At 51.2% G+C, this 26,757-nt stretch overlaps 1 protein-coding gene across 1 annotated transcript in view; it reads left to right on the top strand.

The window, feature by feature from the left end:
- Nucleotides 1-745: 745 nt before the first annotated feature.
- Nucleotides 746-26,757, top strand: part of LOC140717714 (ependymin-like) — a 50,451-nt gene continuing 24,439 nt past the window's right edge. The window contains exon 1 of the mRNA XM_073031393.1: nt 746-1,024. Coding sequence (XP_072887494.1) covers nt 965-1,024 — 60 coding nt within the window. The 5' untranslated portion in view covers nt 746-964. The remainder of the gene's footprint in view (nt 1,025-26,757) is intronic.

The raw sequence follows: 26,757 nt of genomic DNA, 5'->3' as shown, positions 1-26,757 counted from the left end.
CTCACAGAGGGATCAGAAGTGGAGAGACTGAGCAGTTTCAAGTTCGTGGGTGTCAAGATCTCTGAGGAACTAACCTGGTCCCAACATATTTATGCAGTTATATAGAAGGCAAGACAGTGGATATATTTCATTGGGAGTGTGAGGAGATTTGGTATGTCACCAAAGTCTCTTGCAAATTTCTACAGATGTACCATGGGGAGCATTCTGACTGGCTGCATCACCGTCCGGTACGAGGGGGCGGCTACAGCACAGGATTGAAATAACCTGCAGAGAGCTGTAAACTCAGTCATCTCCATCTTGGGCACCAGACTCTGTAGGATCCAGGACATCTTCAAGGAGCGATGCCTCAGAAAGGCAGCGTCCATCATTAAGGGCCCCCATCACCCAGGACATGCCCTCTTCTCATTGCTACCATCAGGGAGGAGGTACAGGAGCCTGAAGACACAAACTCAGCGATTCAGGAACAGCTTCTTCCCCTCTGCCATCAGGGAGGTGGTACAGGAGCCTGAAGACACACACTCAGCGATTCAGGAACAACTTCTTCCCCTCTGCCATCAGATTTCTGAACGGACATGGAACCCATGAACACTACCTCACTACTTTTTTATTTCTATTTCTGTACTACTAATTTAATCTAACTATTTAATATTTACAAGGCATTCTACAAATATGTCAAGAACAAGAGGATGAGCAATGTGAGAATAGGACCAATCAGGTGCGATAGTGGAAACATGTAGCGGAGGTGTTGAATGAATACTTTGCTTCAGTATTCACCAGGGAAAAGGACCTTGACGATTGTAGGGATGACTTACAGCGGACTGAAACACTTGAACATATAAACATTAAGAAAGAGGATGTACTGGAGCTTTTGGAAAACATTAAGTTAGATACGTCACTGGGATCGGACGAGATAGACTCCCGGCTACTGTGGGAAGTGAGGGAGGAGATTGCCGAACCTCTGGCGATGACCTTTGCATCATTAATACCGTGGACCCCTACCATTAGCGGAGGCTGGGAAGCGCTGGTAAGTTAACTAACTTGTCCTTCATCTGGACTGAAAGAATGGAGGTGGGGGGAAGGGTTGGAGAAAGAGATTGCAGGTCATAAACTCTGCAAAACTGCAGACCGTTATCTCACTGTTATCAGAGTATTAAACAGTTCCATAGTCCAGTGAATTCCACCCTTGATCTCCCCGTCTAACACATTAGGATCTTTCAGCTTATCGTTTCCCTGCACGGCACTTTCTCTGTAACTGTAACTCTTTATTCTGCATTCTGTTATTGTTCTACCTCGACACACTGTGTAAATGATCTGATCTGTATGAACTGAGTGCGGGATAAGCTTTCCACTGTGTCCCGTGACAATAATCAACCTATTCAAATTCCATAGAGTCAAGGAGCACTGCAGTAGCAAAAGAGACCCTTCAGCCCATTTAGTCCATGTTGTTCCGGCTGCCTAATCAGCAGCGGGAGCATCGCGCGGCTTAGATTAAATGGCCGCTGCGCGCTCTTCCTTGTGTTGGGGTCCTGGGAGACCCAGGATCTCCCGGGGAACTGTATCCGGCTACAGCTCTCTGAAGACCGGGCGGGGGATCTGGAGCAGCAGCTGGGTGACCTTCAGCCTGTACGGGAGAGTGAGGAGACGGTCGGTCGGAGTTACAGGGAAGTTGCAGGGGGCGAGTAGCTGGGCGACCGCCAGGAGGAATGGAAACGTGAACGGGCAGTCAGCGCAGAGCACCCCTGTGGCCGTTCCCCTCAATAATAAACATTCCGCTTTGGACGCTGGTGTGGGGGTGACCTCCAGGGGAATGCCACCGAGACCAGGTTCCTGGCAACGAGTCTGGGTCCACTGTGCAGAAGAGAAAGAGGGAGAAGAGGAAAACGGAAGTGATAGGGGGCTCGATGGTGAGGAGATTCCGTGGACGTGAACAGGACAGGTTGCCCCCCAGGTGCCAGGGTCGGGGATGTTTTGGTTTACACCCACAACATTTTGGAGAGGGAGGGAGAGCAGCCAGATGTCTTGGTACGTATTGGTACCAATGACATAGGAAGGAAAAGCAAAGAGGTCCTGTAGAGAGAATTTAGAGAGCTGGCCAGAAAGCTGAGAAGCAGGACGTCCCGGGTAGTAATTCCTGGATTACTGCCTGTGCCACGCGCCAGTGAGGGTAGAAACAGGATGATGCGTGGCTGAGAAGCTGGTGCAGGGGGCAGGGCTTCAGGTTCTTGGATCTCTTCTGGGGGGGTATGACCTGTTCAAAAGTGACAGTTTGCACCTGAACCCGAGGGGGACCAACATTTTCGCGGGCAGGTTTGTTTGAGCTGTTGGGGAGGGTTTAGACTAATTTGGCGGGTGGGGGGGGGGGGCAGGAGGAACCGGAGTGAAGGGACTCAGGATAGGGCAGATGGTAAAAAAAGCAAAGATACCATGCAGTCAGACTGTCAGGAAGGGCAGGTAGATGATAGGACACAATTGCAGCCAGCAGGGTGAGTATCAGTGCATTGGGGATGCAGGAGCAAAAAGGGAATCAAAAACAGTACTCGAAGTGTGATATCTCAATGCAGGGAGTACACGAAATAAGGTGATGATCTTGTTGTAATATTACAGTTTGTCAGTAATGATGATGTGGCCATCACTGAATCGTGGCTGAAGGATGGTTGTAGTTGGGAGCTGAATGTCTAAGGTTACTCGTTATATTGGAGAGATAGGAAGTGTGGCTCTGCTGGTAAAGAATGGCATCAAATCAGTAGAAAGATGTGACATAGGATTGGAAGCTGTTGAATCCTTGTGGGTTGAGTTAAGAAACTGCAAGGGTGCAAGGACCCTGATGGCAGTTATATACAGGCCTCCCAACGGTAGCTGGGATGTGGGCCAGAGATTACACCAGGAAATAGAAAAGGTGAGTCTAAAGCACAATGTTATGATAGTCACGAGTGACTTCAACATGCAGGTCAATTGGGAAAATCAGATTGGTAATGGATTTCAAGAGAATGACTTTGTTGAATGCCTACGAGATGGGTTTTTAGAGCAGTTTATTGTTAAGCCTACTAGGGGATCAGCTATACTGGATTGGGTGTTGTGTAATGAACTGGAGATGATTAGGAAGTTTAAGGTAAAAGAACCCTGAGGAACCAGTGATCACAATATGACTGAGTTCAACTTGAGATTTGATAGGGAGAAAGTAAAGTCTGACGTAGCAGTATTTCAATGGAGTAAGGGAAATTACAGTGGTGTGAGAGAGGAGTTGGCCAAAGTAAATTGGATGGAGCTGCTGGCAGGGATGACAGCAGAGCAGCAATGGTGTGAGTTTCTGGGAAAAGATGAGGAAGGTTCAGGATAGAATATTCCAAAAATGAAAAAATACTCAAATGCAAAATAGTACAACTGTGGCTGACGAGGGAAGTCAAAGCTAATGTAAAAGCAAAAGAGAGGATTACAACACAGCAAAAATTAGTGGGAAGACGGAGGATCGGGAAGCTTTTAAAACCCTACAGAGAGCAACTAAAAGAATCATTAGGAGGGAAAAGATGAAATATGAAAGAAAGCTAGCAAACAATATCAAGGTGGATAGAAAAAGCTTTTTTTTAATTATGTAAAAATAAAAGAGAGATTAGTGTGGATATAGGACCGCTAAAAAATGAGGCCAGAGAAATAATAACGGGGGACAAGGAGATGGAAGATGAACTAAATGAGTATTTTGCATCAGTCTCACTGTGGAAGACACCAGCAGTGTGTCAGACATTGAAGGGTGTGAGGGAAGAGAAGTGAGCGCAGTTACTATTAAAGGGTTCCCGAAAAGCTGAAAGACCTATAGATATATAAGTCACCCAGACCAGATGAATTGCACCCTAGGGTTCTGAAAGAGATAGCAGTAGAGTTTGTGGAGGCATTAGAAATGATTGTACAAGAATCATTGGACTCTGGCATGGTGCCAGAGGACTGGAAAATTACAAATGTCACTCCACTTTTTAAGAAAGGAGGATAGAAGCAGAAAGGAAATTATAGACCAGTTAGCCTGACCACAGTGGTTGGGAAGATGTTGGAGTCAATGGTTAAGGATGTGTTGATGGAGTACTTGGTGACACAGGACAAGGTAGGACAAAGTCAGCATGGTTTCCTCAAGGGGAAATCTTACCTGATGAAACAGTTGGAATTCTTTGAGGAGATTACAAGTAGGATAGATAAAGAGGATGCAGTGGATGTTGTATATTTGGATTTTCAGAAGGCCTTTGACAAGGTGCCACACACGAGGCTGCTTAACAAGTTAAGAGCCCATGGTATTACAGGAAAGTTACTAACATGGTTAGAGCATTGGCTGATTGGTAGGTGACAGTGAGTGGGAATAAAAGGATCCTTTTCTGGTTGGCTGCCAGTGACTAGTGGTGTTCCTCAGGGGTCGGTGTTGGGACCACTTCTTTTTATGCTGTATATCAATGATTTAGATGATGGAATAGATGGCTTTGTTGCAAGTTTGCAGATGATACGAAGATTGGTGGAGGGGCAGGTAGTGTTTAGGAAGCAGGGAGGCTGCAGAAGGACTTGGACAGATTAGGAGAATGGGCAAGAAGGCGGCAAATGAAATACAATGTTGGAAAACGCACGGTCATGCACTTCGGCAGGAGAAATAAATGTGCAGACTATTTTCTAAACGGGGAGAAAATCCAGAAATCTGAGATGTAAGGGAACTTGGGAGTCCTTGTGTTGAACACCCAGAAGGTTAACTTACAGATAGAGTTGGTAGTGAGGAAGGCAAATGCCGTGTTAGCATTAATTTCAAGAGGTCTAGAATACAAGAGCAAGGATGTGATGCTGAGGCTTTATAAGGCACTGGTGAGACCTCACCTTGAGTATTGTGAACAGTGTTGGGCTCCACATTTAAGAAAAGATGTGCTGACATTGGAGAGGGTTCAGAGGATGTTCACAAGGTATCACATGAGGAATGGTCTGTACTCGCTGGATATCAGAAGGATGAAGGGGGATCTCATTGAAACCTTTCGAATGTTGAAAGGCCTAGACAGAGTAGATGTGGAAAGGATGTTTCCCATGGTGGGGGAGTCTAGGACAAGAGGGCACAGACTCTGGATAGAGGGGCATGCATTTAAAACAGAGATGTGGAGAAATTTCTTTAGCCAGAGGGTGGCGAATTTGTGGAATTTATTACCACAGGCAGCTGTGGAGGCCAGGTCTTTAGATGTATTTAAGGTGCAGATTGATTGGTTCTTGATTGGCCATGGCATCAAAGTTATAGGGAGAAAGCCAGGGAGTGGGGCTGAGGAAGGGGAGAAAAGGATCAGCCATGATTGAATGGTGGAGAAGACTCAATGGGCCAAATGGCCTAATTCTGCTCCGGTGACTTATGGTCTTATTGTGGTTATACTGTTATTGCACCAGTTTTGCTGAGCACAATAGGTAGAAGACCAAACAGTTTGCTTAGAAGTTTAAATGTTCCAAACAAACCAGCTGAAATGAGCTTTGCTGATATTGTGAAAGTAATGCAGGATCATTTAGCGCCAAAACCGTTGTTGAATACAGAACGCTTTAGGTTTCATAACAAATCAAAAGTCAGGGGAGTCCATTTCAGTGTATGTGGCTGAACTGAAGACATTGTCAGTTTGGTAATGGGCTTAATGAGGCATCAAGAGATCACTTGGGTTGCGGAATCTCACAAGAAATCATTCAAAAATGGCTCCTAACTGAAGCACAACTTACATTTAAAAGAGCAGTAGAAACTGCTGTATCAATGGAAACGGCAGACAGAGAAGCAATTGAGTTGCAGTCAGGAGTGAAAGTGAATCGCAGCAAAATTGCAGCGTCTGAACAGAAACCGACCAGGCGGAACAAATCGTGTTACCGTTAAGGCAGGGGCTCACCTACACCACACCGACGTAGTTTTAAAGGTGAACCATGCAGAGAATGCAACAATGCAGGACACCTACAAAGAGCGTGTTGGGCAGACAAAAATAAACGGACTGAACAGGGAAGAGAAAAAGATGAAAAGTCAAGCTGCCATCACGATAAGAGCCCTGATCTGCATTCTGTAGCCGAAAGATCTGAAGATGATGAGAATGACACAGGACTGAGTAGCCTTGAGATTCACAGTGTGAAAACTAACAACAGACAAGCAACAGGGCTCACACCAGAAGTGAACGGCAAATTAATTAAAGTGGGATTGGACGCTGATTTGGCTGTTACAGCCATTCCACAAAATGAGTTTGAACGGCATTTCAAAGATACTGAACTGGAGCCTGCAGATGTCCAACTAAGAACTTGGACTGGAGAAAAGATAACTCCTGTGGGAATGACTTTTGCATCAGTGAAATGCAATATCCAACAGACCGTGTTGACTTGTATGTGGTAAAAACAGGCATTGTGGGGCTGTGAATGGCTGAGACAACAGCCACGGGAATAAAGTCAAATGAAAGAGAATTAAGGAAGAGAGTTACTGGATGATGCCACACCAGTCCAAGGGTGGCATTGGAAAACTCAGATCAAGGATTAAATAGAGTTAAGTGAAAATGCCACAGCCAAGTTTTACAAAGCAGATTTGGTTCCTTATACCATCCGTGATAAAGTAGCCAGTGAGCTATATAACCATATAACAATTACAGCATGGAAACAGACCATCTCGGCCATTCTAGTCCACACCGAATGCTTAACTCTCACCTAGTCCCACCGACCTGCACTCAGCCCATAACCCTCCATTCCTTTCCTGTCCATATACCTATCCAATTTTACTTTAAATGACAATACCGAACCTGCCTCTACCACTTCTACTGGAAGCTCATTCCACAAAGCTACCACTCTCTGAGTAAAGAAGTTCCCCCTCGTGTTACCCTTAAACTTTCCCCTCTTAACTCTCAGCTCATGTCCTCTTGTTTGAATCTCCCCTACTCTCAATGGGAAAAAGCCTATCCACGTCAACTCTATCTATCCCCCTCATAATTTTAAATACCTCTATCAGGTCCCCCCTCAACCTTCTATGCTCCAAAAAATAAAGACCTAACTTGTTCAACCTTTCTCTGTAACTTAGGTGCTGAAACCCAGGTAACATTCTAGTAAATCTCCTCTGTACTCTCTCTACTTTGTTGACAGCTTTCCTATAATTCGGTGACCAGAACTGTACACAATACTCCAAATTTGGCCTCACCAACGCCTTGTACAATTTTGACATTACATCCCAGCTAGATCACATGGAGGCTGGAGGAATTCTTTTCGGGTATAGTGGGGCTCTTAGGCAATGTCACTGGTCCCAGTTGCCAGGAAGAATGGGTCTGTCAGCATCTGTGGTGATTTTAAGGTCGTCATCAACCCAGTACTGAAAGTAGATCAACACCCTTAACCCAGGAGAGAGGATATCTGGAGGGAAACGGTTCAGCAAAGTGGACTTACCTACAGACAGAGATGGAAAAGGAATCCAAAGTGCTTCTCACCATAAGCATTCACAAAGGGCTTTATCGCGATGGTAGGTTTGTTTCTGGAATGTTGCCTGCACTTGCACGCTGGCGGAAAGCTCAGGACCAGGTGCCGTATGGCTGTCCGGGCGCTCGTCGTTACCTGGGTGACATCACTGTTACCGGTCAGGATGACAAGGAACATCTCCAAAATCTCAAGACAGCGTTGAAAAGATTAGAAGATTCCGGGCTCAAAGCACAGCACAACGAGCGTGAGTTCTTCAACCGACTGCGGTCACACCATTGACGCGCAAGGATTTACACAAGTGTGCTGAGAGAATTCGAGCAGTGGTGGATGCCACTTGGCCGAACTGGGACGTGTCCCGGCTGCAGTACTTTTTAGGATTTGTCATTTACTACAACTGCTTCCTGCCAAACCCGGCTACTGTGCTCCAACCCTTGAACTATTCACTGCAGGTCAGGAAGAAATGGCAGTGGACAATGAAGGTGCTGTATTTAAATACGCGCAGCATTCGGAATAAGGCGGACGAACAAGATGGCTTTTCCCCAGGGCTGAAATGGCTAGCACGAGAGGGCACTGTTTTAAGGTTCTTGGAGTAGGTACAGAGGAGATGTCAGGGGTAAGTTTTTCACTCAGAGAGTGGGGAGTGCGTGGAATGGGCTGCCGGCAACGGTGGTGATGGTGGATACGATAGGGTCTTTTAAGAGACTCCTGGACAGGTATATGGAACTCAGAAAAATAGAGGGCTCTGGGTAACCCTAGGTAATTTTTCAGGTAAGGACACGTTCGGCACAGCTTTGTGGGCCGAAGGGTCTATATTGTGCTGTAGGTTTTCTATGTTTCTGTGGTTTGCAAGACTTTGCAAGACTCCCAGAAGGTTAATTTACAGGTTGAGTTTGTGTTAAGGAAGGCAAATACAATGGGGCATTTATTTGTTTCAAGGGGAATAGAATATAAAAGCAAGGAGATAACGCTCAACCTTTATAAGACGCTTGTCAGGCTTGTCTAGTATTGTCAGCAGTTATGGGCTCATATCTCAGAAAAGATGTGTTGTAATTGGAGGAATGAGGGGGTTAACCTATGAGGAGCGTTTGGCAGCTTTGGGCCTGTACTCACTGGAATTTAGAAGAATGTGTGGGGATCTCATTGAAGCCTACTGACTGTTGAAAGGACTAGATAGTGTGGATATGGAGAGGATGTTTTCTATGGTGGGGTTATCCAGAACTAGAGGGCACACCCTCAAAATTGAGGGCCGACCTTTCCGAAAGGAGGTAAGGAGGAATTTTTCTAGCCAGAGAGTGGTGAACCTGTGGAACGCTCTTCCACGGACTGCGGTAGAGGCCAAGTCCGTGGGCATATTTAAGGCGGAGGTTGACTGTCCCCTGATTGGTCGGGGCATCAAACGAGAAGGCAGGTGTATGGGGTGGAGTGGGGTCCAGGATCAGCCATGATGGGCTGAATGGCCTGGTTCTGCTCCTATGCCTTATGGACAAAGTGGTATGAGGTGGCTTTCCAAAAATGGTGATGTCACACTCTGTACTCACACATTATGACCCACGTCGCCCAGTGAAGCTTGCCTGTGACACTTTGCCTAATGTTGTCATGTCACAGGTTACGAGTGTTTTGAGTGAATGCCCCACAGCCTTTGCATCATAGGCTCGTTACCGCTGCAGAGAAAAAACATGCACTGATTGACCGAGAGGCCTCAAGGAGCAAAACACTCCAACCCGAACTTGTGTGGGAGAGAGTTCACCCTCGTTACTGATCATCAGCCACCGGTGGCAAAACACACCAAATGCCATCTGAACCAAAGATCCGCAGTTGCTCCCTGGCCTGCTGGGTTCCTCCAACTTATCAAGTTTGATTTCCAGCACCTGCAGATGTTCTTGTGCCTGTGATCATCAACCACCAGTGTCCATTTTCAACCCACAGAAGGGTGTTCCACTAACAACTGCCACACCAGTGGGCTCTGTTTCTTGGAGGACTCGATCACAAGATCAAATTCACGAGGACAGCTAACCATGGAAATGCTGACGGATAGTCCGGTTTACCCTGGGAAAAGGAAATACCCGAAACATTGACAAAAGAGGACACTCCTCATGACATACTCTCCCTCGTGTGAATTGAAACTCTCCCTATTACGGCAGGGATGATTCACAGGAGAGGCAGAAAAGACCCCCCGCCCCCCACTGTCTCCGGTCTACACAGCCACCCACAATAGTTGGAATGTGCAGCTCCCCCGTTTTTACCAGCACCTGGACGAACTTGCCCTTGACCGAGGTTGTCGGACGTGGGGACTGAGAGTTGTTGTTCCGTCCAAGCTGAGAGCTCGAGTGTTGGGGGAGCGACATACCGGTCGTCCAGGTGCGGTCAAGATGAAAGCATTGGCTCGAAGCCTTGCCCGGTGGCCTGGGATAGATCGGCAGAGCGAACAGCTTGCTGGGCGCTGTTCAGGAGGCCAATACGTCTAGAAGAAAGCTGTCCTGGTCGATGAGAATCACTTCCTGCAGTCCCAGAGCCAACTCCTACAACCTCCACCGAGGAGGCTCCAGTACCTGAGGTTGTTTCACCTGCCAAGCAGAGTGACCCCCAACCCCCTTGTGAGGAAAGACATTATCCCACGAGAGTAAGAAATCCTCCACAGTGATTAAATCTTTAGGTCTAATCTTCAGGGCCGATTTAAAATTTACCAAGTTTTCGATGTTTATATAGTAGTTGTACTTTATAGAATACTGTGTGTATAGTTGAGATGCATTCTTTACTGAGCTGGAGCAGGGAGGAGCCTAGTGTATTTAATATTTGAGTAATATTGTAAATATATTGTATGATTAAGCGTTCTTTGATTACATAATTCATTACGGGTTATATGTAAAAGTATGTGAATGGTATACGTCATCACGATACCATGTCATACGGGCACAGCACACTTAAGGTAAAAAACAAAACTAAGATACCTTTTTCCTGGCTCCCTGTTTTTCTTTCAATTAGTTTTATGTTTTGGAGTTATGAAACAAAACACATAGAAACTGGAGAAGGTGTGATACTCTATCTCCTATTAGGGAATGAGATAGGTGAGGTGACAGAAGTTTGTGTAAAGGGAACAGTTTGCATCTAGTGATCAGAGTGCCATTAGTTCACACCTCATTATAGGAAGGATGTGGAAGCTCTGGAGAGGGAGCAGAGGAGATTTACCAGGATGTTGCCTGGTCTGGAGAACAAGTCATATGAAGCAAGGTTAGCAGAGCTGGGACTTTTCTCTTTGGAGCGTAGAAGAATGAGAGGGGACTTGATAGAGGTCTACAAGATTAGGAGAGGCATAGATAGGGTGGATAGTCAGTACCTGTTTCCCAGGGCACCGACAGCAAACACCAGAGGGCAGATGTACAAAATTAAGGGAGGGAAGTTTAGGGGAGACATCAGGGGTAAGTTTTTTACACAGAGGGTTGTGAGTGCCTGGAATGACTTGCCAGGGATGGTGGTAGAGGCTAAAACATTAGGGGTATTTAACAGCCTGTTGGACAGGCACATGGATGAAAGAAAAATGGGGGGTTACGGGGTAGTGTGGGTTTAGTACTTTTTTTTTAGGAATATATGGGTCAGCACAACCCGGAGGGCCGAAGGGCCTGTCCTGTCCTGTAGTGTTCTATGGTTTTAGTCTCAAGGTAAATGTGCAAAAAGATGGGTCTGGTCCGCGGGCTGAGATTCTAAGTTGGAGAAAGGCCAGTTTTGATGGTATCTGGTCTCCGGTCTTCTCCAGCTCTGTATCCCTTTATCAATCACCTTTCCGGCTCTCAGCTTCACCCCACCCCCTCCAGTCCTCTCCTATCATTTCACATTTCCCCCTCCCCCCACTACTTTCAAATCTCTTACTATCTTTCCTTTCGGTCAGTCCTGACGAAGGGTCTCGGCCCGAAACGTCGACAGCGCTTCTCCCTATAGATGCTGCCTGGCCTGCTGTGTTCCACCAGCATTTTGTGTGTGTGTGTTGTGAGATGTAAGGAAGCTTGGTTTTCAAGAGATCCCAGCCGCAGTGTTCACTATCCGCTCACCGTCCCTCCCCTCCTGTGACTGACAACCCCTCCACACCTCCGATTACCTGCCCCGCCAGCAGACGCGGGCGGGGTGTGAGCAGCCCCTCTCTCCTGCCTGAGACCAGCGGACCCGCCTGGTTGTGGCCACCCCTACACTACCAACCACTTCCCAGGGAGCAGAGGGTTAATTGAACAGCGACCCTACTCAGAGTCATGCTGGGTTTTTATATCCCACTTTTAGAATCAGTTTTCAAAGGTATTAACCGTTTATTCACAAAGGGGCCAGTGTTAGATCGGACTACGGGATCCGAGAACCCCTCATCTTCTTTGCTCCGTGGGTCAGATCTGTCGTCCCCCGTTCCCGCGCTCATCCTGGTCACGTTGAGTCCGAACTTGAAATGGGTTCTGTTTACATGAACATCGCATCACCAGGAAACCCGCGCACACACCTGCCCTCGCTGGAGCCATGGAAGGAACTTCTTTAACCCGAGAAATCCCGCGGGTGCTGGAATTCCGGAGCAACGCGCGCAAAACGCTGGAGGAGCTCAGCAGGTCAGGCAGGTTCTGTGGAGATGGATAAACAGTCGACATTCTGGGCTGGGACCCTGCGTATCCATCCACAATACTGACTGGGACCCCCATCCTGTACAAGGACTGGATGGGACGGAGTTTGTCAAGTGTGCTCGGGGAAGTTTCCTTCATCAGTGCCTGGAGCTTCCAGTGGGAGAGTGGGCGATACTGGGAATGGGACAGGGCAGGTGACAGAAGGCTGTGTAGAGGGAACACTTGGCATCACGTGATCACAATGCCACTAATCTCACAGTAAACATGCAGAGAGAAAGGTCTGGCTCACAGGTTGAGATTCTGAATTGGAGAAAGGCCAGTTTTGACGGTATCAGGAAGGATCTGCCAAGTGAGGATCGGGACTGGCTGTTTCCTGGCAAAGGTGCGCCTGGCAAGTGAGAAGGGGGAAATTTTGAGAGCACGGATCTTGTGCGTGACTGTCAGAACAGCAGGTCCAGGCAGGTAGGAACAAATGAGGTAATTGAGGATGACAGGAAATGCAAGAGAACACAAAGAAAGAAATCAAGGGGGCTAAAAGAAGGCAAGAGGTTGCCCTGGCAATCAAGGTGTGTCATGGTCCGGTCCATGAAGTCTGCATTCCGGTCCATCGACACTTTATTCCGGGTTTTCCTGTTTTCCCTCGTTCCATTGGATGCCTTAATTGGGGCACCTGATTCTCGTTTTGGGCTGGCTACATAAATACTTCTCAAACCAAGGTTTCCCTGTTAATGGTGAGAGCAATGAAGAGATCGAGACCAACCTCCCCACGGAAAGATCTAATATGCTACGTTATGCTAAAAAATCTAGGAGAAGGAGCGCCCTTGAAGTTACTGCATTTTTACAACGGAGTGTGGGAGGAGGGAAGATTACCAAGTGCATGGAAAGAAGCAGTAGTAATTCCAATAAGGAAACCTGGCAAGGATCCGTCAAAACCCACTAGCTACAGGCCAATAGCACTAACATCAAATACATGTAAGGTAATGGAAAGGATGATAACAGAAAGGTTATCGTATGATCTTGAGAAGAGAGGAATGCTGGCAAGTTATCAGAGTGGTTTTAGGAAGGAAAGGAATTCCATGGACTCAGTGATAAGGTTAGAGACTGAAATAAGAAAGGCCCAGGCAAATAAAGAATCAGTAGCTGCAGTGTTTTTTGACATTGAAAAAGCCTATGATATGATGTGGAAGGAAGGCTTGGTGTCCTCATCCAGTTCTGGGGCCTGTTTCAGTCCGTGTGCCTCGCCCAGCCCAGTGCTGGAGATTCCTCGTCCCGTGCTGGATCATTCCCATCTGAATCCACAGCGGTTTACCTCGGCAAATATCCTCGGCAGTCATCCCGGCCCTGCGCTCCAAGGAGGAGTCCCGGCCCCGCACCCATGAGCCTAACTAAGCCCAGTCCACGAGCCGGGCCAAAACTAATCCAAGAGCCTCGTCCGATGCAGGAGGTTCACGTCCAGTCCTGTAGCCACGTCTCGTCCTTGCCTAGATCTGGGTTCCGAGCCGGAGTCAAGACCCAGGGTCTAGGTCCCTGTCCAGTCTCTGGCTCGGAGTCCTAGCTCAGGCTCCTAGTTCCAAGTTCCTTGTCCTGGTCCCGCTTTCCTAGTCTTAGTTCTAGCCCCGGCCCTGAATCCTAGTCTCGTCCAGGTCACAGGTAAACTGGGCGGTGGAGAAAGCTTTTGACCATTGGCCTTCATACATCAACGTTGAAGTGCAGGAGATGGGATGTTATGTTGTACAAGACAACAGTGAGGGCTAATTTGGAGGATTGTGTGCCGTTCTGGTCACCTACCGACAGGAAAGATGTAAATAAGATCTAGAGAGTCCAGAGAAATTTTATTAGGGTGTTGCCGGGGACTTGAGTTATTGGGAAAGGTTGAATGGGTTTGGTCTTTATTCCCTGGAACATAGAAGATTGAGGGGAGATCGCTAGAGGTATATAAAATGATGATGGGTAGAGTTTTTTCCCCACTGAGTTTGCGTGAGGCTACAGTACTGTGCAGGTTTATGTAGCTAGCGTGCCGATGACTTTTGGACAGTACTGTATTCGTCAACGTGCGCGCAGAGCAAGTTTGTAAATCTGGCGGGGACAAAGGATGTTGGGGGTGGTGAGGGTGGAGCGCCGTGGGAGGGGTGTAGGACAGGTGGCAGTGCCAGGGGTGGGGGTGGGGGGTGGCGCGGGTGCAGACCCACCCAACCCTGAGACACCAGGCAAGGTCACTCGATTCCAAACGGGAAATTTGTTATTTTTTGGGGGGGAGCAGAACGGGGCAATAGGTAAAATTATCATGGTGCTGCGCAGCACTGTAGCACCCTAGTGATATATTTATGTGCGCTTCAGACTCTTGTCCAGTCCTGTCATGAGTTAAAGGTGAAAGGTTCAGGGGAACATGAGAGGGATCTCCTTACTCTGAGTGTGAATCGAGCTGCCTGCGCAAGTGGGTTTAAGCGGAGTTTGGATGAATGCGAGGGGTGCGGAGGGCCACAGTTCAGGGGTAGGCCGACGGCTCGAGGCCGATTAATAGTTTGGCGCAGACTGGAATCGCTCTGTGACCACGGGCTCCCATCTTGATAAGCAGCCTCGGGTGTGGCATCATGTCAAAGGCCCCATGAAATCCCAAGTAAGGAACATCTGCTGACGGGTCTTTGTCTAGAACGGGGGCTCCCAATCCTTCCGATGGTGTGGAGCTCCCTACTGTTAACTCAGGGGTCCGTGGCCCCCCCCAGGCTGGGAAGCCCCGGTGAAGGTTCGTTAGCCGGAAAGGAGGTACCAGCAGACCCAACGTCAGCTTCCGCTCCTGAATGGACCCCTTGTACGATATCGACATTTGGCCTCGCAATCTACCTCGTTGTGATGTTGTGTTTTATTGTTCCCCTGCGCTGCACTTTCTCTGTCGCCGTCACACTTCAGTCTGCGTTCTGGTACAGTCTGACATTGTTCCACCTCACTGCCCTGTGCAATGATCTGATCTGTACGGACAGCGTCTTGTGCCATGTATCTCTGTGACCGGAATAAGCCAACTACAACACCGATACCAATGAGGGAGGGGCTCCTTCTATCCCCCTTTCAATGAGACAACAATGGGCCCCACCACCCTCCCCTCCAGGGTGCCTTCTCCTCCCAGCCCGCCGGCTTCCCGGATTCAAGTGATCGCTGGTGACCGCAGGAAACAAGAGAGGCAGGCAAGATCACATCAAACTTTATTGTGATTTGACAAATGGAGGTCAGGATGAAGAGCAAGAGGAGGCCACTCGGCCCGTCTGGTCTGTTCCAACATTCAGCGAGGTCCTGTCACAGCTTCCATCGCTGCCCGATCCCCATCAAACCAGAAGACATTGGAGCAGAATTAGGCCATTCAGCCCATCGAACATGCTCTGCCATTCCATCATGGCTGATTTATTATCCCTCTCAACCCCATTCTCCTGTCTTCTCCTCATGCCCTGACTAATCAAGAACCTATCAAACTCTGCATTATATGATTTATCATCCACAGCTGCCTGGGGCTCTGATTTTCACAGGTTTTCCCCAATTCCCTAAATATCCAGAAACTGACCCACCCCGCTTGCATTTACCCCGGAGACAGACTTGAACACCCATGGGTGCAGCCGCTCACTGGGAGAAGGTTCGTAGAGGGGATCATCACATGCCGGAGGGGGGGTGAAGACCGTCGGATCTCGGATCCCAGCTGTTATGTTCACGTACCTGGAAACAGAGGCAGAAAGGTAGGAACAATCATCTGGTCCCAGGTCCTCCCAACAGATCGCCATGGGCAACCAGACCCAACCAACGGAACCCAGAGACAGGGAGGAGTACAGAGGAGGGAGTGGTTTACGGAGATGGGAGGGGTGCAGGGGCTAGAGGGGATTAGGGAGGGGTGTAAGGGCCAAAGGAAGTTACAGAGACAGGGAGGGGTGTATGGGCCGGAGGGGGTTACAGAGACAGGGAGGGGTGTAGGGGCCGGAGGGGGTGACAGAGACAGGGAGGGGTGTAGGGGCCGGAGGGGGTTACAGAGACGGGGAGGGGTGTAGGGGCCGGAGGGGGTTACAGAGACAGGGAGGGGTGTAGGGACCGGAGGAGGTTACAGAGACAAGGAGGGGTATAGGGGCCGGAGGGGGTTACAGAGACAGGGAGGGGTGTAGGGACCGGAGGAGGTTACAGAGACAAGGAGGGGTGTAGGGGCCAGAGGGGGTGACAGAGACAGGGAGAGGTATAGGGGCTGGAGGGGGTTACAGAGACAGGGAGGGGTTTAGGGGACAGAGGGGGTTACAGAGACAGGGAAGGGTTTAGGGGACAGGGGTGACAGAGACGGGGTGGGGTGTAGGGGCCAGAGGGGGTGACAGAGACAGGGAGGGGTGTAGGGGCCAGAGGGGGTGACAGAGACAGGGAGGGGTGTAGGGGCCGGAGGGGGTTACAGAGACAGGGAGTGGTGTAGGGGCCGGAGGGGGTTACAGAGACAGGGAGGGGTGTAGGGACCGGAGGAGGTTACAGAGACAAGGAGGGGTGTAGGGACCAGAGGAGGTTACAGAAATGGGGAGGGGTGTAGGGGCCAGAGGGGGTGACAGAGACAGGGAGGGGTGTAGGGGCCGGAGGGGGTTACAGAGACGGGGAGGGGTGTAGGGGCCAGAGGGGGTGACAGAGACAGGGAGGGGTGTAGGGGCCAGAGGTGGTTACAGAGATAAGGAGGGGTGTAGGGACCGGAGGAGGTTACAGAGACGGGGAGGGGTGTAGGGGCCAGAGGGGGTGACAGAGACAGGGAGCGGTGTAGGGGACAGAGGGGGTTACAGAGACAGGGAGGGGTTTAGGGGACAGAGGGGGTGACAGAGACGGGGAGGGGTGTAGGGGCCAGAGGGGGTGACAGAGACAGGGAGCGGTGTAGGGGCCAGAGGGGGTGACAGAGACAGGGAGGGGTGTAGGGGCCAGAGGGGGTGACAGAGACGGGGAGGGGTGTAGGGGCCGGAGGGGGATACAGAGACAGGGAGGGGTGTAGGGGACAGAGGGGGTGACAGAGACGGGGAGGGGTGTAAGGGCCGGAGGGGGTTACAGAGACAAGGAGGGGTGTAGGGGACAGAGGGGGTGACAGAGACAGGGAGAGGTATAGGGGCTGGAGGGGGTTACAGAGACAGGGAGGGGTTTAGGGGACAGAGGGGGTCACAGAGACAGGGAGGGGTTTAGGGGACAGAGGGGGTGACAGAGACAGGGAGGGGTGTAGGGGCCAGAGGGGGTGACAGAGACAGGGAGGGGTGTAGGGGCCAGAGGGGGTGACAGAGACAGGGAGGGGTTTAGGGGACAGAGGGGGTGACAGAGACAGGGAGGGGTGTAGGGGCCAGAGGGGGTGACAGAGACAGGGAGGGGTGTAGGGGCCAGAGGGGGTGACAGAGACGGGGAGGGGTGTAGGGGCCAGAGGGGGTGACAGAGACAGGGAGCGGTGTAGGGGCCAGAGGGGGTGACAGAGACAGGGAGGGGTGTAGGGGCCGGAGGGGGTTACAGAGACAAGGAGGGGTGTAGGGACCAGAGGAGGTTACAGAGATGGGGAGGGGTGTAGGGGCTGGAGGGGGTTACAGAGACAGGGAGGGGTGTAGGGGCCAGAGGGGGTGACAGAGACGGGGAGGGGTGTAGGGGCCGGAGGGGGTTACAGAGACAGGGAGGGGTGTAGGGGACAGAGGGGGTGACAGAGACAGGGAGAGGTATAGGGGCTGGAGGGGGTTACAGAGACAGGGAGGGGTTTAGGGGACAGCGGGGGTTGCAGAGACAGGAAGGGGTTTAGGGGACAGAGGGGGTGACAGAGACAGGGAGGGGTGTAGGGGCTGGAGGGGGTTACAGAGACAAGGAGGGGTTTAGGGGACAGAGGGGTTACAGAGACAAGGAGTGGTGTAGGTGCTGGAGGGGGTTACAGAGACAGGGAGGGGTGTAGGGGCTGGAGGGGGTTACAGGGACAAGGAGGGGTTTAGGGGACAGAGGGGTTACAGAGACAAGGAGGGGTTTAGGGGCCGGAGGGGGTTACAGAGACAGGGAGGGGTGTAGGGGCTGGAGGGGGTTACAGGGACAAGGAGGGGTTTAGGGGACAGAGGGGTTACAGAGACAAGGAGGGGTTTAGGGGCTGGAGGGGGTTACAGAGACAGGGAGGGGTGTAGGGGCTGGAGGGGGTTACAGGGACAAGGAGGGGTTTAGGGGACAGAGGGGGTTACAGGGACAAGGAGGGGTTTAGGGGACAGAGGGGGTTACAGAGACAAGGAGGGGTTTAGGGGCTGGAGGGGGTTACAGAGACAGGGAGGGGTGTAGGGGCTGGAGGGGGTTACAGGGACAAGGAGGGGTTTAGGGGACAGAGGGGGTTACAGAGACAGGGAGGGGTGTAGGGGCTGGAGGGGGTTACAGGGACAAGGAGGGGTTTAGGGGACAGAGGGGGTTACAGAGACAGGGAGGGGTGTAGGGGCTGGAGGGGGTTACAGGGACAAGGAGGGGTTTAGGGGACAGAGGGGGTTACAGAGACAGGGAGGGGTGTAGGGGCTGGAGGGGGTTACAGGGACAAGGAGGGGTTTAGGGGACAGAGGGGTTACAGAGACAAGGAGGGGTTTAGGGGCTGGAGGGGGTTACAGAGACAGGGAGGGGTGTAGGGGCTGGAGGGGGTTACAGGGACAAGGAGGGGTTTAGGGGATAGAGGGGGTTACAGGGACAAGGAGGGGTTTAGGTGCTGGAGGGGGTTACAGGGACAAGGAGGGGTTTAGGGGATAGAGGGGGTTACAGAGACAGGGAGGGGTGTAGGTGCTGGAGGGGGTTAATAAGGGATCACAGCGATAGAAAGTTAGGAGTCAGATGACTTACGTTTCGGAGTACCAGCCCTTTCCGAAGTTATTCACACTGGATACGGGAAAGCAGTCGTAATCCGTGAAGGACGTTATGTAGTAAACTGTGAACAAGGGCAGAGCAGGTCAGGTCAGATCAGATCTGCGAGGCACGGGGTGGGAAGCGTGATGTGATGTGACGTGTGTGGGAGGGAGGGGGAGAGGGGAGAGAGGAGAGAGAGAGTGTGAGAGGAGGGAGAGGCAGACAGGAGGGGGAGGGAGAGAGATAGGGAGGGGGAGTGGGGAGAAAGTGTGTGGAGGAAGAGTGAGAGGGGGAGCGAAGGAGTGAGGGGAGAGAGGGAAATGGGGAGAGGGGATTGATGGTGTGTGATAGAGATTAGGTGAGAGGGGGTTAGGGTTGAGAGAGGGAGGGAGCGGGAGTGATAGAGAGGGAGCGAGTGACAGTGGAGAGAGGGAGGTGAGAGGGAGAGAGAGAAAGTGAGAGAGTGGGAGAGAGTGAGAGTGACAGAGAGGAGCATGACAAAGAGGAGGGGGGAGAATTGGGAGGAAGGAGGGTGGGGTGTGTGAGAGATGGGGAAAGGAGAGAGACAGAGAGGAGGGAGAAAGACAAGAGAGGGAGAATGAGAGAGGGGGAGAGTGACAGAGACAGAGAGGCATGCAGAGAGAGAGCAAAAGGGGGTGAAATAGAGAGAGAGAGGCAGAGAAAGAGACAGACAGAGACAAAGAGAGATTTATAGAGAGACAGAGACCGAGACAGAAAGTGAGCGAGGGAGGCAGGGACCTACCAAGATCTTGTGGAGGGAAGTGATTCTCTCTGCTGAGGGGGCAGTTGTGGATGAGCGGGGAGAGAGGGGGTGTAGAGTGATGTTCCTTACCTCCATCCTCAATTCCATTCCAGGCATTACACAGTAGCCCAGCGTCAGGGACCTGCAGGGTTCCAATGGAGGTAGGGCCGATGAGCGTGGCATTTTTGGGAACACCAAATTTCCGGAACGGGGCATGGAGAGGGGCCTTCAGGCAGGTCTTGTTCTGGGGGTAGTACTGGTATAACACAGACTGCGGGAAGTGGAGGAAACAGGACAGGTTACAGAGGGAGGCACTGGGACCCCGGGAAACCCCAGACCCAGAGATGGGGGCCACTGAGAGACATACCCCCCCCCACCACACCTGGACACAGACGCTCTCGAGAGACGTCATACACCAATAGACCTCAGACACAGGCGCAGAGAATCTCCAGGCCTCCCACCTGGAAATCCAGGTGCTAGACCCGGGGACCTCTGAGACCGGGACGCGATCAGGCGATTCCAATACCAGACTCAGAGATCCCAAGAGGCCTAAAGATCCAGAAGTGGGGTCCCACCAGCAGTCCAGACACCTGTGGTGTTAATACCCGGCGTGAGGGCCCACGGTCAGTGAACTCTGACAGGGCCGTGCATGGAAGGAGGAGCCTGAAGACTCAGGAAGGGGAAGGAGGGCAAACATTGGCAGTGGAGAGAGGGTCAGCAGCATTTCAGGTGACCTGTCCTGGGCCCAGGACCAGTAAGACGTGCCAGAGTCTCTGCCTTCTGAGGACATTCCCGGAGGACTGGCACTCCAACGAACCTCAACAGAGCTACTGTGGACAGTATCCCGACTGGCTGCCATGGCAACTCAAATGCACAGGCCCCCCCCCCCCCAACGCCCCCCGTCTAGCAAAGATGTGCTGACATTGGAGAGGGTTCAAAGGAAGTTCACAAAAATGATTCGGGGATTGAAAGGCTTCTCATATGAAGGACGTCTGGTATCTCTGGGTCTCTACTCACTGGAATTCAGAAGAATGAGGGGTAACTTCGTTGAAACCTATTGAATGTTGAATGAGTGGATGTGGAGAGGATGTTTCCTATAGTGGGGGAGTCTAGGACCAGAGGACACAGATAGAGTGGATTGGAGAGGATGTTTCCTATAGTGGAGGAGTCTAGGACCAGAGGACACAGATAGAGTGGATGTGGAGAGGATGTTTCCTATAGTGGGGGAGTCTAGGACCAGAGGACACAGATAGAGTGGATGTGGAGAGGATGTTTCCTATAGTGGGGGAGTCTAGGACCAGAGGACAAAGACAGAGTGGATGTGGAGAGGATGTTTCCTGTAGTGGGGGAGTCTAGGACCAGAGGACACAGATAGAGTGGATGTGGAGAGGATGTTTCCTACAGTGGGGGAGTCTAGGACCAGAGGACACAGATAGAGTGGATTGGAGAGGATGTTTCCTATAGTGGGGGAGTCTAGGACCAGAGGACACAGATAGAGTGGATTGGAGAGGATGTTTCCTACAGTGGGGGAGTCTAGGACCAGAGGACACAGATAGAGTGGATGTGGAGAGGATGTTTCCTATAGTGGGGGAGTCTAGGACCAGAGGACAAAGACAGAGTGGATGTGGAGAGGATGTTTCCTGTAGTGGGGGAGTCTAGAACCAGAGGACACAGATAGAGTGGATGTGGAGAGGATGTTTCCTACAGTGGGGGAGTCTAGGACCAGAGGACACAGATAGAGTGGATGTGGAGAGGATGTTTCCTATAGTGGGGGAGTCTAGGACCAGAGGACACAGATAGAGTGGATGTGGAGAGGATGTTTCCTATAGTGGGGGAGTCTAGGACCAGAGGACACAGATAGAGTGGATGTGGAGAGGATGTTTCCTATAGTGGGGGAGTCTAGGACCAGAGGACACAGATAGAGTGGATGTGGAGAGGATGTTTCCTATAGTGGGGGAGTCTAGGACCAGAGGACACAGATAAAGTGGATGTGGAGAGGATGTTTCCTACAGTGGGGGAGTCTAGGACCAGAGGACACAGATAGAGTGGATTGGAGAGGATGTTTCCTATAGTGGGGGAGTCTAGGACCAGAGGACACAGATAGAGTGGATTGGAGAGGATGTTTCCTATAGTGGGGGAGTCTAGGACCAGAGGACACAGATAGAGTGGATTGGAGAGGATGTTTCCTATAGTGGGGGAGTCTAGGACCAGAGGACACAGATAGAGTGGATTGGAGAGGATGTTTCCTAGAGTGGGGGCAGGAGGGTCTAAGACCAGAGTGCCTCTGAATACAGGATTTAGAATGGAGATGAGGAGGAATTTCAGAGGGTGTTGAATCTGTGGAATTTGTTGCTACACGTGGCCTTGGAGGACAAGTCATTGGATATATTTAAGTCAGAGGTTGATAGATTTTTGACTGGTCAGGGCGTGAAGGGACACGGGGAGAAGGCAGAAGATTGGGACTGAGAGGGAAAATGGATCAGCCGTGATGAAATGGTGGAGAAGACTCGATGGGCCTGAGTCTGCTCCTATATCTTATGGACTGTAAGAAGCTGCAGAGAGTAGTGGACTCAGCCCAATACATCATGGGCACCTGGGTAACATCTCCAGGAGAGCTGCCTGAAGAAGGAAACGTCCATCATCACAGATCCCTGCGCCCGAGCCGTGCCATCTTCACACAGCTCCCGTCGCGCAGGAGGTACGGCAGCCTGAAGACCCACACGGCCCGGGGTCAGGAACAGCGACTTCCCTTCGACCGTTCGGTTCTGTGACTGACCGCCTCAGTGTGACAACACCCCCACCACTTTGCACTAAAACGGACATCTGTTTATTTGTCTCAATGTGTTCCTTCTTATGCAATCGATACTGAATTTCCTTCTTCTCCTGCTTATCCGATGCTCTGTGCCTGTGATGCCGATGTGAGTAATTTCTGCATTGTACCCAAGTACACATGGATATAGGATGTGGAGGAGAACACCACAGGGAGGCCATTCGGCCCACAATGTTGTGCTGAACCAGCTAAAAAGCAAATCAAAAACCCCCAAACACCAATCCCTCCTACCTACACCATGTCCATATCCCTCCATCTCCCTCACATCCACATGCCTTTCCATATCCATGTACCTATCCCTCAATCTCCCTCACATCCACGTGCCTTTCCATATCCATGTACCTATCCCTCCATCTCCCTCACATCCACATGCCTTTCCATATCCATGTACCTATCCCTCCATCTCCCTCACATCCACGTGCCTTTCCATATCCATGTCCCTCCATCTCCCTCACATCCACGTGCCTTTTCATATCCATGTCCCTCCATCTCCCTCACATCCACATGCCTTTCCATATCCATGTCCCTCCATCTCCCTCACATCCACGTGCCTTTCCATATCCATGTCCCTCCATCTCCCTCACATCCACGTGCCTTTCCATATCCATGTCCCTCCATCTCCCTCACATCCACGTGCCTTTTCATATCCATGTCCCTCCATCTCCCTCACATCCACGTGCCTTTCCATATCCATGTACCTATCCCTCCATCTCCCTCACATCCACGTACCTTTTCATATCCATGTCCCTCCATCTCCCTCACATCCACGTGCCTTTCCATATCCATGTACCTATCCCTCCATCTCCCTCACATCCACGTGCCTTTCCATATCCATGTCCCTCCATCTCCCTCACATCCACGTGCCTTTCCATATCCATGTCCCTCCATCTCCCTCACATCCACGTGCCTTTCCATATCCATCTCCCTCACATCCACGTGCCTGTCCATATCCACATCCCTATCCCTCCATCTCCCTCACATCCACGTGCCTTTCCATATCCACGTCCCTATCCCTCCATCTGCCCCACATCCACGTGCCTTTCCATATCCATGTCCCTCCATCTCCCTCACATCCACGTGCCTTTCCATATCCATCTCCCTCACATCCACGTGCCTGTCCATATCCACGTCCCTATCCCTCCATCTCCCTCACATCCACGTGCCTGTCCATATCCACGTCCCTATCCCTCCATCTCCCTCACAAGAACGTGCCTGTCCAAACGTCTCTTAAAAGCCTCTAATGTATTTGCCTGCACCACCACACCAGGCATCCACCACTCTCTGAGTAAAAAACTTACCCCACACATACCCCTTGAACCGACCCCCTCTCACCTTCAATGCGTGCCCTCTGGTGTTAGACATTTCAACCCCGGGGAAACAGACACTCCCTGTCCACTCTGTCTATGCCTCTCATAATCTTATAAACCTCGATCAGATCTCCCCTCAGCCTCCGACACTCCAGAGAAAACAGCCCAAGTTTGTCCAGCCTCTCGTGATAGAACACGCCCTCTAAACCAGACAGCATCGAGGTGAACCTCATCTGCCCTCTCTCCAAAGCCTCGACATCCTATAATGGGGTGACTAGAACTGTATTCAATACTCCACTTGTGGCTGAACCAGAGTTTCATAAGGTTGCAACTTAATCTCTCAACTTTTGAACTCAACGCCTCGGCAAACATTCCTTAAGCCTTCTTAACCACCCTATCGACTTGTGTAGCCACTTTCAGGGAGCTGTGAACTTGGATCCCAAGATCTCAGCCACACTGTTAAGGATCTTGCCCTCAACAGTATACCTTGCATTTTCCCTACTGAGGTTCAACACCTCACACTTGTCTGGGTTAAACTCCATCTGCCACTTCTCTGCCCATCTCTGAAACTGATCTATATCGCGCTTGTATTCTTGCCCGTCTTCTGCACCGATACACAAGCTCGATTTAAACACAGGACATGCTGCAGATGCTGGAAAGCCAAGGCCTCACACACACAAAATGCTGGAGGAACACAGGTCAGGCAAAATCTGTGGAGAGGAATAAACAGCTGACGTTTCAGGCCAAGACCCTTCTTCAGGTCTGGGAAGGAGGGGAGGAGGAAGATGTCAGAATAAGGTGGGGGGGAAAAGGGAAGGAAGAGAAGCAGGAAGGTGATAGGTGAAGGCAGGCAGGTGAGGGAGAGGGAGGAAGTAAGAAGCTGGGAGGTGATAGGTCGGAAAGGGAAAGGACTGAAGAAGGAGGAATCTGATAGGAGAGGAGAGTGGAGCATGGGAGAAATGGAAGGAGGAGGGGAACCAGGGGGAGCTGATAGGCAGCTGAGGAGAAGAGGTAAGATTATGGTGGGGGGGGGGAGGTCAGAGTGGGGAATTGGAGAGTGGGAAAAAAGACCAGTAGCTAAAGAAATCGATGGTCATGCCATCAAGTTGGAGACTACCCAGATGGAATATCCTGCTCCTCCAACATGAGTGGCCCCTCATCGTGGCAGAAGACTTTGGGGTTTCTTTGGCCGCTGATAATTCCGAGTGAAAATGCAACTGGCCAGCTCACCTTCTCGAAGAGCAGGATGTCCACCTGCTGCCAACTCCGTTCCCCTCTGCTGATGAAGAAATTACTGTAAAACCTCTTGTTAATCGCGTCGTAGGAGAACGTCCCGTAGTCCCCAGAAAACTGGAGTGGGATAAACTGTGGAAGGAAGAGAGCAAGTTAGGCAGTGACCACAAGCCATAGGGGGCAGAGTGAGGCCATTCAGCCCATCGAACGTGCTCTGCCAATCCATCATGGCTGATCTATTATCCCTCTCAACCCCATTCTCCTGCCTTCTCCCCGTAACCTTTGGTGTCCTGACTAATCAAGAACCTGTCAACCTCAGCTGTAATCATACCAAAGACGAGGCCTCTGCAGCCGCGTGTGCTGATGAATTCTGCAGATTCTCAGTGAGGACTGGCACACTGACAGCCCCTGGGGAGGTGGGGGGGGGGGGGTTCAGATTCCGATTTATCGATCGCGCCTACATGTGAAATGCCTCGCTTGCGTTAACAACCGACGCAACGCAAGGACGTGCTGTTGGGGGGGGGGGGGAGCAGCCCACAAGTGTCGCCACACATTTCGGCGCCAACGTCCCGTACCCACAATGCTCGGCAGGACCACAGAAGACGCAACGAGCGACAAAAACAACATCAAAACAAGCCTTGTTCACCCTTCCCACCCCACACACACACACACACCGTCCACCTTCTGGTGGGCTCACGGATATGGAGACATTGGGATTCAACTATATAGATTTCCAGATTCGGGATTCCGGACTTCTGATCGGTCTTCGAGCTACGACCTTCGGCATCAACCCGACGACCGAGGACCTCGAAATCCAGGGCCTCGACTCAGGATTCTCTGGTGACCAGGATCCCCAAGACTAGGCCTCAACACCAGACCTCTAATGAGCACTAGGCCCCCAGTAGCAGATCTCTGATAACCCTAAGCTCCAGGTCTTGAATGTCTGTCTCTCCGATGACCCGCTAAACACTAGGCCTGAGTGACAGACTCTCCAGTAACCGGTACCCTGAACACCAGGCCTTGACACTGGGCTCTCCGATGATCAGGACCCTAGGCCTCAAAATCCAGACTCGGTGACTCGTGTACCCACCCTTGTACTCTCCTGCCTGATCCCTCATCCCAGAGAGGGGCAGTGCACGCTCGGAACCAGGGCGGCCATGGGCATGGGACATTCCACCTCCCTCAGACCCCGTGGACCAAGTGAATTTACGGAATCCTCTGGTTCAAGTGTTGGGTGGTTCAGGGCGAGTTATTGGCCACAGTCCCACTCGAGCAGCTCTTCTCGGAAGGCCACTGCGTTCGAGCGGCCTCTCCCCCTGGAGCTGGTGCTTCACTTCCAACGACCTCCACATTTCCCCCCCCCCTCCCCTTTCTTCCGTGGATACCTGGAGAAGACGAATCTCAAGAGTTGTTATACCGAGTGAGTACTCTGACAATAAGCGAGCCCGCGGGCAGTGCCGGATGAAGCTGTCAGCTCCGCGAGACGGTTCTCCCGAGAAGTAAAACGCCAGAGTGACGCCATTGCAGCCCGCGGCGCTCTGGGGTTGAGAGTTCAATTCCGGCGCCGTCCGTGACGGGGATTCCTCCGGGTGCTCAGGTTTCCTCCCACGGCCCAAAGGTGTGCCGGTCAGTGGGTCAATTTAACATTTGCAAACCGGTTGGGCCGGAATTTATTCCTCACTGTATCTCTAAATCGACAGATAGATAGATAGACAGGTAGACAGATTTCTGGAGGCTGCAGGCAGACAGACTGAACTTCACAACCTCAAGAGGTTCCACAGATGTTGGAAGCCCAGAGCG

This window comes from Hemitrygon akajei, chromosome 28 (assembly GCF_048418815.1).
Source record: "Hemitrygon akajei chromosome 28, sHemAka1.3, whole genome shotgun sequence".
NCBI classification, from domain to species: Eukaryota; Metazoa; Chordata; class Chondrichthyes; order Myliobatiformes; family Dasyatidae; genus Hemitrygon; species Hemitrygon akajei.
Note: the sequence above shows the minus strand (reverse complement) of the source record. Positions and strands in the feature narration are given on the sequence as shown.